The sequence below is a fragment of the Saccopteryx bilineata genome, chromosome 2 (genome assembly GCF_036850765.1).
Source record: "Saccopteryx bilineata isolate mSacBil1 chromosome 2, mSacBil1_pri_phased_curated, whole genome shotgun sequence".
Taxonomy (NCBI): Eukaryota; Metazoa; Chordata; class Mammalia; order Chiroptera; family Emballonuridae; genus Saccopteryx; species Saccopteryx bilineata.
This window is the reverse complement of record NC_089491.1, coordinates 10,458,704-10,475,298: the sequence shown is the minus strand read 5'-3', so window position 1 is coordinate 10,475,298 and position 16,595 is coordinate 10,458,704. Positions and strand designations below refer to the sequence as shown.

The 16,595-nt window shown below is 36.0% G+C and overlaps 1 protein-coding gene and 1 non-coding gene across 3 annotated transcripts in view; both read right to left on the bottom strand.

The window, feature by feature from the left end:
* Window positions 1-293: 293 nt before the first annotated feature.
* SCAI (suppressor of cancer cell invasion) overlaps window positions 294-16,595 on the bottom strand; it is a 138,087-nt gene continuing 121,785 nt past the window's right edge. The window contains exons 16-18 of one of the 2 annotated variants that reach the window (XM_066256242.1): window positions 13,510-13,683; window positions 13,216-13,316; window positions 294-8,757 (exon numbers count right to left, since the gene is read on the bottom strand). In XM_066256242.1, coding sequence (XP_066112339.1) covers window positions 8,611-8,757; window positions 13,216-13,316; window positions 13,510-13,683 — 422 coding nt within the window. In that variant the 3' untranslated portion in view covers window positions 294-8,610. Of the gene's footprint in view, window positions 8,758-13,215; window positions 13,317-13,509; window positions 13,684-15,773; window positions 16,039-16,595 lie in introns of those variants that run through there. The other variant, XM_066256243.1, reaches the window with a different exon arrangement.
* TRNAT-UGU (transfer RNA threonine (anticodon UGU)) lies at window positions 9,204-9,280 on the bottom strand. The gene has a single exon. It is a non-coding gene; the product is annotated as a tRNA-Thr (tRNA).

Below are 16,595 nucleotides of genomic sequence, written 5' to 3'. Positions count from 1 at the left end.
TTGGAGCAAAGATGGCCCGGGCGCTGGGGATGGCTCTGTGGCCTCTACCTCAGGCGCTAGAGTGGCTCTGGTCGCAACATGGCGACGCCCAGGATGGGCACAGCATCGCCCCCTGGTGGGCAGAGCGTCGCCCCTGGTGGGCGTGCCGGGTGGATCCCGGTCGGGCGCATGCGGGAGTCTGACTGTCTCTCCCCGTTTCCAGCTTCAGAAAAATGAAAAAAAAAAAAAAAAAAGTTATTTTTAATAAAAGATAAATTTGTTTTTTTTTAAAAAAACACCCCATTCTTCAAGAAATAGTAATGAAAATTCTTATTACTCTAAAACATTTAAAGCAATTTTTCTTGCAGATTTCAATATATCACAACACATTTTTTTATAATTTGGAAAAAATCAGTAACATGCAAAGGAGGGTAGGTATAAGATTTTTAAAAATACTATGGTTATTTCTTTATGATTTGGAAATACTTTAGGTCAATCATGTATGATCATTTCACATTTTACAATGGTTGATCATACTGATTTGATGTTAGAGAAAACTTATGGGTCAAATTGTAATGTTTACTAATCTTAATTTTCAATCATGGACAAATGGACATTTGCAACAGCTTCAAAAGAGAAAAGAATACTAATGATATAACAAATTTTTAAATATTTATTGCAGACCTAGAGGAAGGCTAGCTGTAACTCCTTCTCATTCTGAAAGTGATATAATCAGCCTACTAACTTTCATTCCATAAACCTATCAGAAAGTAACAATCTGAACCCTGAAATTACCAATGTCTCAATAAACAATACTATACCTAAAAAGATGATTGTCTTAGGATATATTGGATTTGTCCACCAAAATAGGAAAATATTCCCAACTTATAGTCTGTTTTGTAACCAAATTCAGGCTTTATGATTGAGTGAATGTGGAGTGAATTTAATATAGTTTAAAAACTGACTTACTGTTCCAATGTTTTTAAAAAGATACACAAAATTAGTTTGATAACTAGTTTTTAAAATGACTTTAAAAATCACACAAAAGAAATTAACAAAAATATTTTAAAATTCAGAGATGGTGCTTCAATCATCGATTAAGTTAACAGTGTTACAAAGAAATGAAATTCTTCTCAAAAGTCGGCATCACACCAAATATTAGTGAAAAATACCAATTTTAGCTTAAGAGAACATTTCATATCTACAGATGGAAATATTTCTATGGCACCAACAAATTAGTTATATTACTTTCTTTTCACCCAGTTAACTGCATGACCCCTGCATCATCTTTCTGACATCCCTCACTTCAGTAGGTGATTGATTCCATTCACACATCAATTCTATTTTCTTAAACAGAGGGGATACTTATTTTTTTTATTTACTTTTTTAGATTTTATTTATTCATTTTTATTAGAGAGGGGGGGAGGGGGAGAGACAGAGAGAGAACAGGGGGAGGAGCAGGAAGCATCAACTCCCATATGTGCCTTGACCAGGCAAGCCCAGGGTTTTGAACCGGCGACCTTAGCATTCCAGGTCGACGCTTTATCCACTGCGCCACCACAGGTCAGGCTGAGAGGGGATACTTAAAAAGTCTGTGTTGGAAAACTGAGTGGAGCCGGGCCACAGTGTAACATTGTGTTTTAACATTCTAGATTGAAGAAGACAAATCGCCTTAAAAAATTCTTTTTAAAGTAAAGTGTTCATAGTATCCAGGAAAGAAGGGGAGGTCTAGCACAAATGCACTGCTCACAAAAATTAGAGGATATTTCAAAAATGAATATGAAGCAATAAAAAAGGAAGCATTTTATTTTTATTTTTTATTAAACAAGAACATCAGAAACTCAAACGACAAGTCAAAGAAAGTTGTTTGATTATGCAAATGACATGCAAAACCAACTTTTACTTCATTGGTAAAAATGCACTGTACAAAGGCTAAAAGTACTGGAGTATCTGTATGTTCATATTCATTTTGAAATATCCCCTAATTTTTGTGAGCAGTATAGTATAAAGTATCATGTCTAAGAGGACAGGAGAACAAGGGTAAAGGGCGTGGTTTTCTACCCAATTCTCACCTTATATAACTGCAAAGTAACTGGCTTTTCAACCGTTAGAGTTGAGAGCATATGCACAATGTCCTTCTCATCTACACTTGCTGCTCCTCTCCTCAAATCAATGTCCACATTGAGCCCAAGTCAGAACTCCCATGAATTTTAAATAGCATAACACCTGCTCTGCTACTCTCCAATTGCAATAAACGATTTGGTGACTAAAACAGAACAGCAAACACTATGAACATTTTCACTGATTTTTCAGAAATGGTACATTACCAAATTTTAATATTTATAACTTTATTTTAAACTTAAAACTGTAATTGAGGAGTGTTATGAATAGTTGACTGTTTCATTAAAAATAGAATGAAGAGACATATGTAACATTTTGGGGTGGTAAAATTGACTCCCAACTCTAGTTTAATAAGATAATTTAATGCTGGATCAAATAGATGTAATTTTCTGAAGAATAATGGGGTAAACAATTGCTCTGCAGTTATATTTTATCATGCAAAAATTACCTCTAAATTTCTTTGGTGACTGTGTTCAAGTGTATATTAAATATCTTTTACACACTTCCATGCAAATAAACATGCCCAGTGATAGGAGTAACGGAACACTGATACTCTGTGATATTTCATAGGTTCACAAATTGGCCTGTACATAATTACTATCCTCTTATCTCCCCCACCTGTCATCTCTGTTAGAGGTTTGAAGGCCCAGAGATTAGAGCATACCATGCACCTAATATTAAGAGTCCTACCTCATGTGTGAATATATCATCAATTTGCAGAACACAAGTGGTCTCCTAGAGACGGAGAAATACTGGAGGCATTTTAGTCAACAGAAGCATTTTCTCAGATGAATATATTCATCTTTGATATGCAACCTCAGTAAGAAAAATCTATAGTCCAGGGGTCAGGAACCTTTTTGGCTGAGAGAGCCATGAACGCCACATATTTTAAAATGTAATTCCTTGAGAGCCACAGAACGACCCATGTACCTTACGCATTATCCAATAAAAATTTGGTGTTGTCCTGGAGGACAGCTGTGATTGGCTCCAGCCACCTCAACCATGAACATGAGCGAAAGGAAATGAATGGATTGTAATACATGAGAATGTTTTATATTTTTAACGTTATTATTATTTTTTATTAAAGATCTGTCTGCGAGCCAGATGCAGCCATCAAGAGAGCCACATCTGGTTTGCGAGCCATAGGTTCCCAACCCCTGCTATAGTTGGAAATGCCAAGACAATACTTAAGTGATTACAGCTGCTGTAAATATACAGATCAATAATCTGCTGTTCTCAATCAATTCCTACCCACCTAAGTAAAACCTTCCCCTAGCCAGTGCCCCCTTTTCTGCCTCACAGAGACATGTAAAATGAGACACATTGGTGAAAAAAAAAATTGTTCCAAAATTAAAATTCAGTATCAGTATTAAAATGGCAACTAGGAACATATTCCCTATTTAAAGGACATTTTCCTATTTTGAAATGTGATCAAAGTAATTTTTTCCACAGCCCCTTAATTCTCAGTATCAATTCTTGACTACTCAGTAATAATGTTCAACTATGGATCAAGAAAATAAAGGACTAATATAGTTTAAGAACCTGCTGGTGTCTCAGTTTCACACACTTGGATTTTTCAGGGTTATAGTATCACTAATTTATCATTAGTTTAAATGAAAACTGGCAGATGATTTTAAAGCTAAGAATATCCAGCTTTCTGTTAAGAACTTCATATCCTGATTTTAACTCCAAATTAACTCATTTTACCCAAACACAAGCCCCTCAAAATAGAGGCTCATGAATGAGATACAGCCACAACCTAATTACAGCAGCATGAACAATGCCACTATGATGTCCTCACAGAACTTAAATAAATTCAGCCCACAATGGGTATGGGTATATAATATACACATACTATATCACTGCATACCAATATATTTACAAATATGTACATATATACAAAAAGTATACAGAGATTGCATTTAGCATCATAAAAATATACACATGCCATTACAAATAAAATAAGAATGTCAAATAAATAGTCAACAAAAGAGCCCTCAATGTAAATACTCTTTACACTCTCCAAATATAACACACAGAAACATATATACCCCCCAAAAAATATTACCAGGAGATTCATACCATTCATATTAAAATCAAATCTTTTACTCACTTCGGGTGGGGAGGTGGTTCTGAATCACTGGCAGTAGCCAAGTTTGCAGACCTCTGATACCTTACTGTATTTCCAGTCAAGAATGTTCTCTGTATATCATGCTGATTACAAGTCTCCGTGGATAACTAAGTAGGAGATTTTTCACCTGAGTTCAAACCTCCTTTCTTTTCTACTTTTTATTATTTTGTGTGTGTGTGTGTATGTGACAGAGACAGAGAGGAATGGATAGGGACAGACAAGAAGGAAGAAAGATGAGAAGCATCAGTTCTTCCTTGCGGCATCTTAGTTGTTCATTGACTACTTTCTCATATGTGCCTTGACCAGGGGGCTACAGCAGAGCGAGTGACCCCTTGCTCAAGCCAGCAACCTTGGGCTCAAGCTAGTGACCTTGGGCTTCAAGCCAGTGACCATGGGGTCATGTCTATGATCCCGTGGTCAAGCCAATGACCCTGCATTCAAGCCAGCGACCTCGGGGTTTTGAACCTGGGTCCTCCGCCTCCCAGTCTGATGCTCTATCTACTGTGCCACCACCTGGTCAGGCCAAACCCTCTTCTAAGAGACAGTCACTAAATTACACAGGCCAGAGATTAATTTGAAGATGAATGCTACAGAAAGCTCCATAAATGATACATAAAAAAGCAGATTGTGAATTTTCCCTTTACCTCAATAAAATTTGGTTCAAACACTACCTAATCCATTTCAGAGAATTCTATTGTAAGAACAAAACAAGGGTAGAAGCCGTAAGAGAGGAGAAATAAAACCCAGATCCTAGATCAGGAAAACTTCAGTTGTGACTAGATTATACTTTACTTTTATAATCTCAAAACATTTCAATTTGGTAAAAATATAAAGGATACAACAAATTCTATGTGCTTTGAGAGATTTTGAGAGCACCACTTCCTAAGAGGAACACACACACACATACACACACATACACACACACACCCTGGCTAAAATCAAAGATAAAATGTCTAACTTGTGGATTTTTTATAATTAATAAAAATTTGCTAGGGCTGACTGATTAACTGTTTTTAATATTTGATATTAAAAATACCATAACCTTTGTGCCAAAATATAAATCTCTAATTACTTCTTTCTTGTTCATATAGAAAGTAACCTGAGCTATTGGAAAGACTGGGCTGAGATTAGGAGATTTGAGTTCTAACTCTTATCACTGTGAATAAACTGACAGGTTTTTGGTGGTTGGGGGAAGGTCTTAGATTTCTCCACTGTAAAATAGGGAAGATAGGTGCTTTACCAATGTCAGAAATACACAGGTAAAGAAAGAGAAAAATAATTCCATTGTGCTTAATTTTGTTTCGTGTATAACTGACTTCTTGCAGTCTTACACTTGCTCTTTTGTTTACAGTGATTCCTAAGACTATACTTTCAGGGATCATTTCTATAGTTTGTTACAGTGATTCCTAAGCGAGGTGAGAGACTGTATCAGAATCTCCAGGGGGAGTTTGTGCAATTTGGAAAAAGGAAGTGCCCTTTCCTATTGCTTTGCTTTGTTCTTAGTTCCAATATTTAAATTTCTATGGATTCTAAAAATAAATAAATAAAGGGCTTCATATTTTTATATTTATAAAGGGGAGCAGTCTGCACCAAAAAAAAATGAGATTCTTTGCTATTGCCATCTAGAGCCCACTGGGTGATTGTCCTTTGACATTTCTTCTTCCATGATTAAAGTAACGCTTTAAAATGTAGAAGCTCAATGGTGGGTAGAAGAGGGACATTAAACTCTGTTTCAAAGTTTCACAATAAAAAGTAAAAAAATAGAGAAAAAAAAAAGAAATACAAAGTGTTTGCACAGATGTTATCTCTCAATAAAGCTTATTCTGATCACTCATTTCAACATTTCTCTTTGCGACAAAAATGAAAAATTTCCCTCATCATGATCTAACCTTTCTTCATACTATTTATAACTTTCTAACATAAATTTACTTTATTATTCTATTTATTGCCTAACTCTTCTTACTAGAATGGAAGCTTCATAAAGACAAGAATTTTTAAGTCTACTTTATATGCTTCCCTAATGCCTACAACAAAATCTGGAGATACCAGTTGTTTAATATACATTTTTTGAAGGCATGAAATAAAAAAATAGTTTACAATTTTCTAGCAGTTTTCCTCTCAAGATCACTTTGGTTCACTTAAAATTTTTAACTACCAGTAAGGGATTATACTACTATTAACTTAAGAAGAATTGCCATCATCTAAACCTTAGTAGTGATTTCTAAGACCCCTTGTTCTTAGACAAACACATTTCTAATCACAAAAGCTTTAGTATTTATTTCAGGAGATTCTTTCTCTGAACTAGTTTCTACAACAACTAAGTGGGACCCAGATATTTTCTTGAATAAAAACTAGTTAAATATGATCTAGAAAAGAAAATGTTGTGTACACTAAAATCAAGGAAATGGTTTTCCCGGTGGCAGGGGTGAAGAAATCAGTGTCTTTTAGAACCAAGAGTTCAAATTATAGAACCATTGAGTTGGACAGGACCTTGGGCCAACATATTCATTTTCTAGACGAGAAAGCTAAAAATCAGAAAACATGAAGACACTTGCCAAGGGTGTAAAGCTAGTTACCATAAAAGTCAGGATTAGAACTCAGGCCTCCTAGTTCTCAGGCCAGTATCTTTTTATGCTAAACAGGTGAGGATAAAGCTCAGGATGTAAAATACTATTTGAAGCATCAGAGAACAGGAAAATATGTGTTGTTAGAAGGTTACTGGCACAGAACTTCAGAATTGACACAAGAGGTCAGACAACTAAGGCCAGTCTAGCGCTGGAGTCTAGGGGGACACTGAGGAGACAGGAAGTTTAATTAGGGACTGAAAAAAAAAGGAAAGCAGTCTTGATCTGAGAACGAAAAACAACCCACCAGCAGAGGATATCTCTATCCAGAATAAATGTTCCAAAGCTTTCCAAAATAATGTTTAAAAGAACAAAAATAAAAATACTAATTAAAACACCACAAAGTCCCCCAAAACCAAGAATAATTTCAAAACTTCAGATGAAAAATCAGCAAATTGGAACAGATATAAGAATAACTTAGACCCGAATAATTCTCTATGACGGAAATGAATACCAAATTAAAACTGCTCTAAGCAAATCAGAAAGGGGCACCAAAAGCTATCCCCCTTACTTCCCCAAAGGCTGCCAAAGACAGAAGGTGAGCCTGGGCATAAAATTAATAGAAGAGCCTTTGATTCACTACTTTCTCAACTTGAATTTTGTGGGTCAAAGAGAAAAAAGTACATCATAGCTAGTGCCTATGAAATTATGAAGGAAGGGGATGACAGGGAAGAAACACACGAAAATCTCTATATAATACACTGAGTCCCATTTGAAATAATAAAAAACTTCTGCATGAATATAAAATTTTAAATACAAGAAGTTTTAAAAAACCTTATTTCCAAATTGTCAAATATAAAAGCAACTTCTGATTTCAGTTAGACAACAATTCAGTTACCTACCCCCAACTAAAATTAATAACATTTCTGACACTGAAGTCTCATAAATTTGAACTATGCAAAAAGATGAGAAAATCCGTACTGTACGCCACAGACTTCAATCTAAGCAGTCTTCACACCTGATTTCATGAATGAAGAATTTAAATAGAATTCCTACTGGAAACACTGCATTATGAAACTGACAGTCTGATTTTTAACTGAAATATTTAAATATTGTCCTTTTCCCTTTCCAGCAATCAAAGACAACAAAGAAAACAAAATATACACACATATCTCATAACACAGGACTTACATAATCCAAATATTTATCATTCTCAAGACACCAATTAAACATTTAGCCTTAGCTGCAGTCTCTGAAATTCTGACAGTATTTGAACAAATTGAACGATTTCCAGAACTGTCTTGATTACACTTTAGAGAATCACACTTGGCTATCTAGTAACTGGGAATGAAAAGACATATCATGGTAGGACTCTGTTCTTGGTTTGCAGTAGTCCATGTTGGCTAGTTTCATCTCTGTGAACAATTACATACTTTCCAAATCCACACATGTAAGGTCCAAGTTTAAGAGTTGGGTTTTCCTCATTATACAAAAATAAATAATTTACTCTTCACAGGGTGAGAAAAGTGACTATTTGAGTTTAGAATTAGATGCTAGAAGCAATATCTATACCTCAAAACCAAAAAAAATAAAAATCCCAAGATTAATCGAGTTTTAAAAGACCTGAAAGATTGTATTTTAAAACAGTTACCCTAAAAGTTTGAACAATTTGTTCAGTTTGTTTTTAAAATGGTGGTCCTAAATTAAAAAATAAAAACTAAGTAACACCACTATGTGTCTATCATCGCATTAGAAAACTGCACCATTTAAAATCTGTGGCAAATGAAGAATTGTTTCAACAAAAGAATTTTTGTTTTAATAGTCATCTATAGTATTTTCAAAGAACACATTTCGAACATCCAGAATGGATGCCAATTCCAAAATGTGCTTCTGGAGGTGAGGGTTCTCCACGGTTTCATCCCTTGGCAGCTGTGGATATGATTCTGGATAATTTCGTGTTTCCTAACAGGCAAAGAAGAAAAAAGTCAAGTTTATAGCTTAATGAAAGAAAATTATAAACATTAATATTACTGTTAACATTAAAAATATCAAGGAGTAACAATATATATTTCCTTTCATATTGCTATGATTCTTCTTGATAACATTTTTTTTCTTTTCTTTCCTTTTTTTATTTTTTTATTTTTCTGAAGTGAGAAGCACATGTGGCAGTCATACTCCCACATGTGCCCAACTGGGATCCATCCAGCATGCCCACTAGGGGGCGATGCCCCATCTGGGGCATTGTTCCATTGCAACCAGGGCCATTCTAATGCCTGAGGAGGAGGCCAAGGAGCCATCTTCAGCGCCCGGGCCAACTTTACTCCAAGGAACTTTGGCTGTGGGAGGGGAAGAGAGAGAGAGGAAGGAGAGGGGGAAGGGTGGAGAAGCAGATGAATGCTTCTCCTGTGTGCCCTGGCAGGGGAATCGAACCCCGGACTTCCACACACACGGCCGATGCTCTACCACTGAGCCAGTTGGCCAGGGCCCTCTTTCTCTCTCTCTCTTTCTTTTTTTTTTTTTTTGAGAGAGGCAGCGAGAGAAGGACAGTAACAATGAGCTGCTCCTATATGTGCCCTGACTAGGAAATTGAACCCACAACCTCCATTCTCTGAGATGACACTCCAACCAACTGAGCTTTCTGGCCAGAGCTAATTATTTTATTTATTTATTGATTGATTTTTAGAGATAACAGAGAGAAGAATGGAGAGTGAGAGGAGGGGGAAGAGAAGCATTCATTTGTTGTTCCATTCAGTCATGCACTCATTGGTGTGCCCTGACTGGGGATGGAACCTGAAACTTTGTCCTTTTGGGATGACACTTAACCAACTGAGCTAACCAGCTAGGACCAATAACATACATACATACATATATATATATATATATATATATATATTTTTTTTTTTTTTTTTTTTTTTACAGTGACAGAGAGAGACAGACAGGAACGGAGAGAGATGAGAAGCATCAATCATCAGTTTTTCATTGAGACACCTTAGTTGTTCATTGATTGCTCTCTCATATGTGCCTTGACCATGGGCCTTCAGCAGACCGAGTAACCCCTTGCTTGAGGTGAGCTTTGCTCAAACCAGATGAGCCTGCGCTCAAGCTGGTGACCTCGGGTCTCAAACCTGGTCCACCACATCCCAGTCCGACGCTCTATCCACTGTGCCACCGCCTGGCCAGGCAACAAAATTTTTGAACATGTAAAATTACAGTTATTTGACCACAGGGACATATAAAAGAGACACCAAAAGAATTAAACTTCTTGCCAAAATAAGTTTCCGACAGTATGCTAATGCAACTCAAAAGCCATCCCTAATGAGCTTAAAAACAAGCTGTGAAAAGGTCAAAAAGATCTACAAGAAAATTCAACTCCTGCCAGAATAAAGTTTAACACTCTTTAAAGAAAGACAACAAAATCCAGAATTCAACATCATAATATTCACTATGCTAACAGTTTAAGTAAATTAGTATGCATACAAATTAGGAATATGAGACCCTTAACTAGTAGAAAACACAGTAGAAATGATCCTATAAATGAAAGAGAACACAGTATTAGCAGATAAGGATTTTACCTATTATATATACATACATCCAAGAGCACAATGAAAACACATAAATATAATGGGGAAAATGGAAGATACTTTGAAAAACAAAATAGAATTTTTAGAGATGAGAAAAATGTAATCCCTAAAATGAGCAACTAAATGGATAGGATTAACAACATATCAGACACTGCAGAAGGAATCATCAGTGAACCTGAAGACACAGGAATAAAAACTAAAACACAGAGAAAAAACACATTAAAAATAAATAAATAAATAAAGAGCACATCAGTAACCTGTAGGACAATATTAGTTGCCTAACATATGTAAAAAGAGCAAGTGGAGAGAAGAAAACATATAGGGGTGGGCAAAAGTAAGTTTACAGTTGTGAGTACATGAAACACAGAGTTTATCTTTGCATAATTATTAATTATTGCATCATCTATTTGTATTATATAAACCTACACTTGCCCACTCATATATTTATTTGAAGAAATAGTGCCCAAAAATATTCCTATGTACTCAAAAACTTTAACCCACAGATCCAAGATGCTCCATGAACCTCAAGCAGGAAAAATACAACAATAAAAACCATATTAAGGTACATCATAATCAAATGATTGGAAACCAATAAAAAAACACCATAATCATATGCAAAAATCCATAATGAAATATTAGGAAATTGAATCCAGAAATGTAAAAGGATAATGTCCACAAAATAAGTTTAACCCACATATACAAGGTTGACTTGCTATCAGAAAGTCAATTCTATTTACCATGTTAGAATTAATATATATCAGATTAATTAATGCAGAAAAAAAGTATTTTACAGTCTTCTATACCTGTTCCTGATGAAAACTCTCAGCAGATTAGGAATAGAAGGGAGCTCAGTCAACCTGGAAAAGAGCATCTATGAAAAACCAGCAATTGGCTGCATGATTTGGGTAGGAGGATTGCCCCATGTATGCCGCTGGCTTTTTATAATAAAACTCCTTAAAATTCATATTGGACCTGGTGTCAATACATGAACCCGCATAAATGAGGAATTTTCATCAGAACACTGTTTGCCGCATCTAAGCCAGCTTTAAGGACCACAGCAGAGAGAGCAGCAAAAGAAAATACGGATGTTGGTGGCTATGTCCCCAGGCCACCTTCGCCAAATCCAATTCATGCCTGGCCTATGGATGGAGCATTAACCTGGAACGCTGAGGTTGCTGGTTCTAAGTCCTGGGCTTGCCCAGTCAAGGCACATAAGAGAAGCAACTACTATAAACTGATGCTTCCTACTCCTAACCCTTATTTCTCTCTCTCTAAAGTCAATAAATAAAATCTTTAAAAAATTTTTAAAAAAAGAGAAAAACCAGCAATTGCATGGCTTATGGTGGCACAATGGTGGAGCATCGACCTGGAATGCTGAGATCATGGGTTCAAAAGCCCTGGGCTTACCTGGTCAAGGCACATACGACAAGCAACAAGCAAGCAATGAACAACTAAAGCGAAGCAACTATGGGTTGGTACTTTTCACTCCCCCTCCTCCTCTCTCTGTAAAATCAATAAATAACATTTTCAAATAGCAAACAAAACAAAACAAAACACCCAACAATTAACATTATAATTTATGGTAAAAGACTAAATGCATCAAAAATAAGATGAACTGATGAATGGAAAGAGGGATGGATAAATGGAAAGATATGTGAGAAAGCAAATATACCAAAATCTTAACTATAGAATCTAGCCTGTGTGTATTCACTGTACAATTTTTAACATTTTAAAATTATATTAATAAAATTTTTAAAAAGATTATATATTATAACAGTTGCAAAAGCCTTTTAAAAATGTTCAGGCTTATTTGAAAAAACGAAAAACAAAAAAAGTTACTCATACAAATGAAAAGTATAACAGTTTAAAATTTCAAAACCCCAATTAACAGTGTATGTAGTCACCTGAAGACACCGAAAAAACAAACTACTTAGAACAAAACAGACAAAAGACTTGAACACACACTTCACAAAGGACACGGAACAACACACGGAAAGGCACTCAACCTCAGTAGTAATCACAGTAATGCAAATCAAAACCATGATGAGCTACTACTTTACACTCACCTGACTCACATGGAATATAAAGTATGACTGTAACAAATGTTGGCAAGGATCAGAGCAACAGCAACTCTTACACAGGGCTAGACCCATGTAAACTGATAGGACCACTTTGCAAAATGTTTCACAGTACCTAGTCCAGTAGACTCGCCTAAATCATCTGACCTCACGTTCCACAATTAGGTATATTCCCTGGTAAAAGTCTTATATATGTGTACCAGGAAACTGATGGAAGATTTCAGTGGCATTGTTTATAATAAGAAAAACCTGGAAATAAACCAAATGTCCATTATCATTAGAATAGTTAAGTATTTTGTGCTCCATAGTCAAACAATGAAATCCCATACAGCAGTGAAAACAAATGAATGAAAGCGACAGTCCGTCATCAACATGGCTCAATCTCGGGAATGCAACAGGGAGTGAAAAAAGCAAGTTCCAGAATACATACAATATGAATCCATCAATATGTGGTTTAACAATACAAACACATGTGGCAAAACTTTAAAGCAAAATGAGTAAGAGTTATAAAAATCAGGATTTTAGTTTCATTTGAGAGGGAGACAGGATTAGGGAGGACCCACAATGGTAATGAAAATTTTCTGCTTAAATTAGGTGGTAGGTATTCAGATGTGCCTTATTTTGTCCATCTTTAATACTGTACATATTAATTTGTGAATATAATTTTGGATCTCCTCAAACTCTAATACAGGTTAAATATAATACATGATTCTTAAATACCTAAAATGGTAAAATTGGTCCTTAAGATAGTCTTTGCCTACCCGAAAAATCTTGTGCATCCTCATGGTGGCTGAACAAAAGACAAATCTTGTGAGAAGCAAGCGAAGAAATTCATCTCCAAAAAACTGGAGAAATGCCTGATCTGCAAAGAGGAGAAAGGTGACAGTAAAAAGATGCTTAAAGGAAAAATACATTTCCAAGGGGAAGAAGAGTTCAGGAGAACCTTCTCAATTTTCCTGCCTTCAACAAATACATTTTAAAATTCAAACAATTTTAAACAATGTTAAACCATTACAGTACATTCTGTTAAGTGTGCAGTTAGATTAGTAGGGTACCTATTGAACGTGAATGGGTCAGTAGCTGGGCAATATCACGGTTGATTTTTCGAAGATATTCTTGACACTTTTCCCATAGGCCTCTACGCATGCTTGACAATCCAGAGACAAACAGGAAGGCCATTAGAGGATTGTTCAAAAAGAGAGTGAAGAGGCTACCTCGTTGAGACTGATCTGTAATAACAAACACGTTTTATATATACATAGAAAACAGTTTTGCAAAAGGTAAGAGGTGCATTTGAGAAACATTTTAATATACTGATAATGTATAAAATTAAAGTTATATCATTAAATCATAATTCAACAAAGTAGATTCTGCAAGGAACTAAGAAACATATCCCAAGTACAGGTGCTTTCTGATAAATACACTTTAGAACCTAGTAAACTAAAGAGAAATAGAACACGAACATATATTCCTTTGTCTTCTTCCTTCCAATTAACAAATTTTATCCATTTATAGCAAGGTCTGGATCACAGGCAGTTCACAATAGAATTCTCTGATGAGTACTAGGATTGCCAGTCTTTTTCACTCTTTTGTTAGTTGCTTTTTCTCCACCTATCCCTTAAATACATTGTAAATATTTTCTTTCTTTGGTCTGATACATTGCTGATCTCACTTATTCCCATAGTCTGTTATTATTTATATGCTTACTGATTCCCAATTCACTATGTACGCCCAGGATTAAGCTCCTTAAGTTCTAGAACTATGATGTTTTACAGTAGCTGCTGGACAATTAAAAAGAACTTAAAATGGGACTGTTCCAAGCTGAGACCTACTATGAAGTGTAAAATATACATGGGATTTCAAAGCGTCAGTACAAAAAGACAGTTAACATTAGTTTCACCAGTTTCTTTCTACTTTTTAAAACATGTGGCTACTAGAAAACTTAAAAATTACATAGGTGAGTGACTCCCATTACATTTCTATTGGATAGAGTTGCTAAACTATTATATTCAGTCTAACTCTCAAAGGTAATTTTATAAATCTACTTCTTATTCAGTATTGCTACTTCAAACAGCACCTCAGCCAGAAGCCTGGGAGCCCATTCCTGTCTCCTTCTCCCTTATTTTCTCATCATCACCAAGTCCTGTTGGTCCGCTGGGCTGCTATCTTTTGAAGCCAGCTAACCAGCCATTGTCTTAGCTTGCCACCACAACCTCCCTGTTCCCTTTAATGCTCCTGTCCAATTTATTGCGCATAAAGCTAAATAAATGCTCTTTTGTGTTACTGCTGCTTAAAATCTTTTGATAGCACCCCACTATCCTCCATTTAAATCATAAAAGGTTTTTCATAACTCAGTCCCATGATTTCAAACTTCCCTTTAATTAGCAGGAGCTACTTTAATTTCTCTACCTGTTCCAAAAACTCTCTCATCTCAAAGCTCTTATCTCAGGGCTCACATGCTATTTCTCTGCTAGAATAGTAATTTTCAATAATTTCTCCTCCCCATCTTCAACTCCACCTTAGACATTTCATGCACTGCCTTCATTCTCAAAGGCTAGAGTTCATCAAGTGTTGCACATGCTTCCTCCTACGATACTAACAGCATCTACAGGAATTGTCTGTATATTCCACTAGACAACTGGCTCTGGGAAACAGACTGTGCGTGTCTGGTCAGTAGGTTACCACCAATGCCTAGCACTGTACCTGACAAATAAATATTGAATAAATGTTTGCTGAATGAATGAACTCCTGGATAAAGAGAAAACTGTAGACTTTAGATACCAGAGGTGCAAGAACCTAATCTGACACTCCAAATATTTAGGTATCTGCTCGTTTTGTGCCCAGATGGAGCACATTTAGGAATTAAAGGTCTAAGCTTTCTAGCATAAAAGATAGGATACAGGACTAAAAATTATTAAGGACATATATTACAACTAGGCATATTAGTAATAACAATAGTTGGCACACATGGAATATTTATTATACACTTAGGATTGTTTTATGATACTATTATTACCTCCATTTGATAGGAAATAAACTGAGGCAAAGAATGGCTAAGGAACTTTGCAAGGGTCATACAGCTAGGAATTGACTGAGTTAGAATTCAGATTCAATCAGTTTGCCTCCAGAGTCCATGTTTTCGTCCTATATATAAAAGTCTTTCAGACCAAATAATCTTGGCATTAACCCATTATACCATGCAATTTTAACTAAAGCTTATTCTTGATAGGACAAATTGATAGCAAAAAGTACTCTCAAGTAATTGGAAGGGGGGAGTGTTACATTTCTCCAGAAATGATAAGCAACAGGTTAACAAAGTCCTCAAAGCAGGAGAATTTTACCGTTGTTTGAAGGTAAGTTCTATCCCTTAGTAAAGTGATTTCTGAATACAGGAACTTAGTATTTCTACATGTTTTTCCCTGTTAAATAGCAGAACTTACCTTAAAACAACGGTGAAAAGTCTCCAGCTTCTCTCAGGCATTCAAATGCTGACCATCACTTCCTGTGTCAAACTATGTCAGCAGACAGGACTTCTGGCTGGGAAGTAGCAGTAAAATGCCATCTCCCACAGAGAGACATCAGCACTATTCAGTCAGGGAGATAGCGACATGGTGACAAGACTGCTGAAACAGCGGTAAGGTTTGGATAGTATCTTACCTAGCTCAAGGGCTGGGCCTTAGAACCACACAGCATGTGTTGCCAATTAAGGACAAATTATTAAAAGTCTTTTATTTCTTATTCATCTGAGAAATGGCGAGAACATGAGCCTGTCTCTGTGGCACACTGATAAGAGGTTCTTTTATTTAAAAAATACAGCAAGGTAAAAACGTGAATAAAAGAAATCCTTAAGTTGTGCCAGTTAGTGTATGCTAATGCTTAGGCATAGGCTGAGAAGTTTTCTTGACCAGAAATTTTACAGTCTTGTCCTGGCTGGGTAGTACAGTTGGTTAGAGCAGTGGTCCCCAACATTTTTTGGGCCATGGACCGGTTTAATGTCAGAAAATATTTTCACGGACCGGCCTTTAGGGTGGGATGGATAAATGCACCATGTAACTGAGAAAAGCAACAAGAGTGAGTCCTAGACAGATGTAACAGAGGAAATCTGGTCATTTAAAAAAATAAAACATCGTTCAGACTGAAA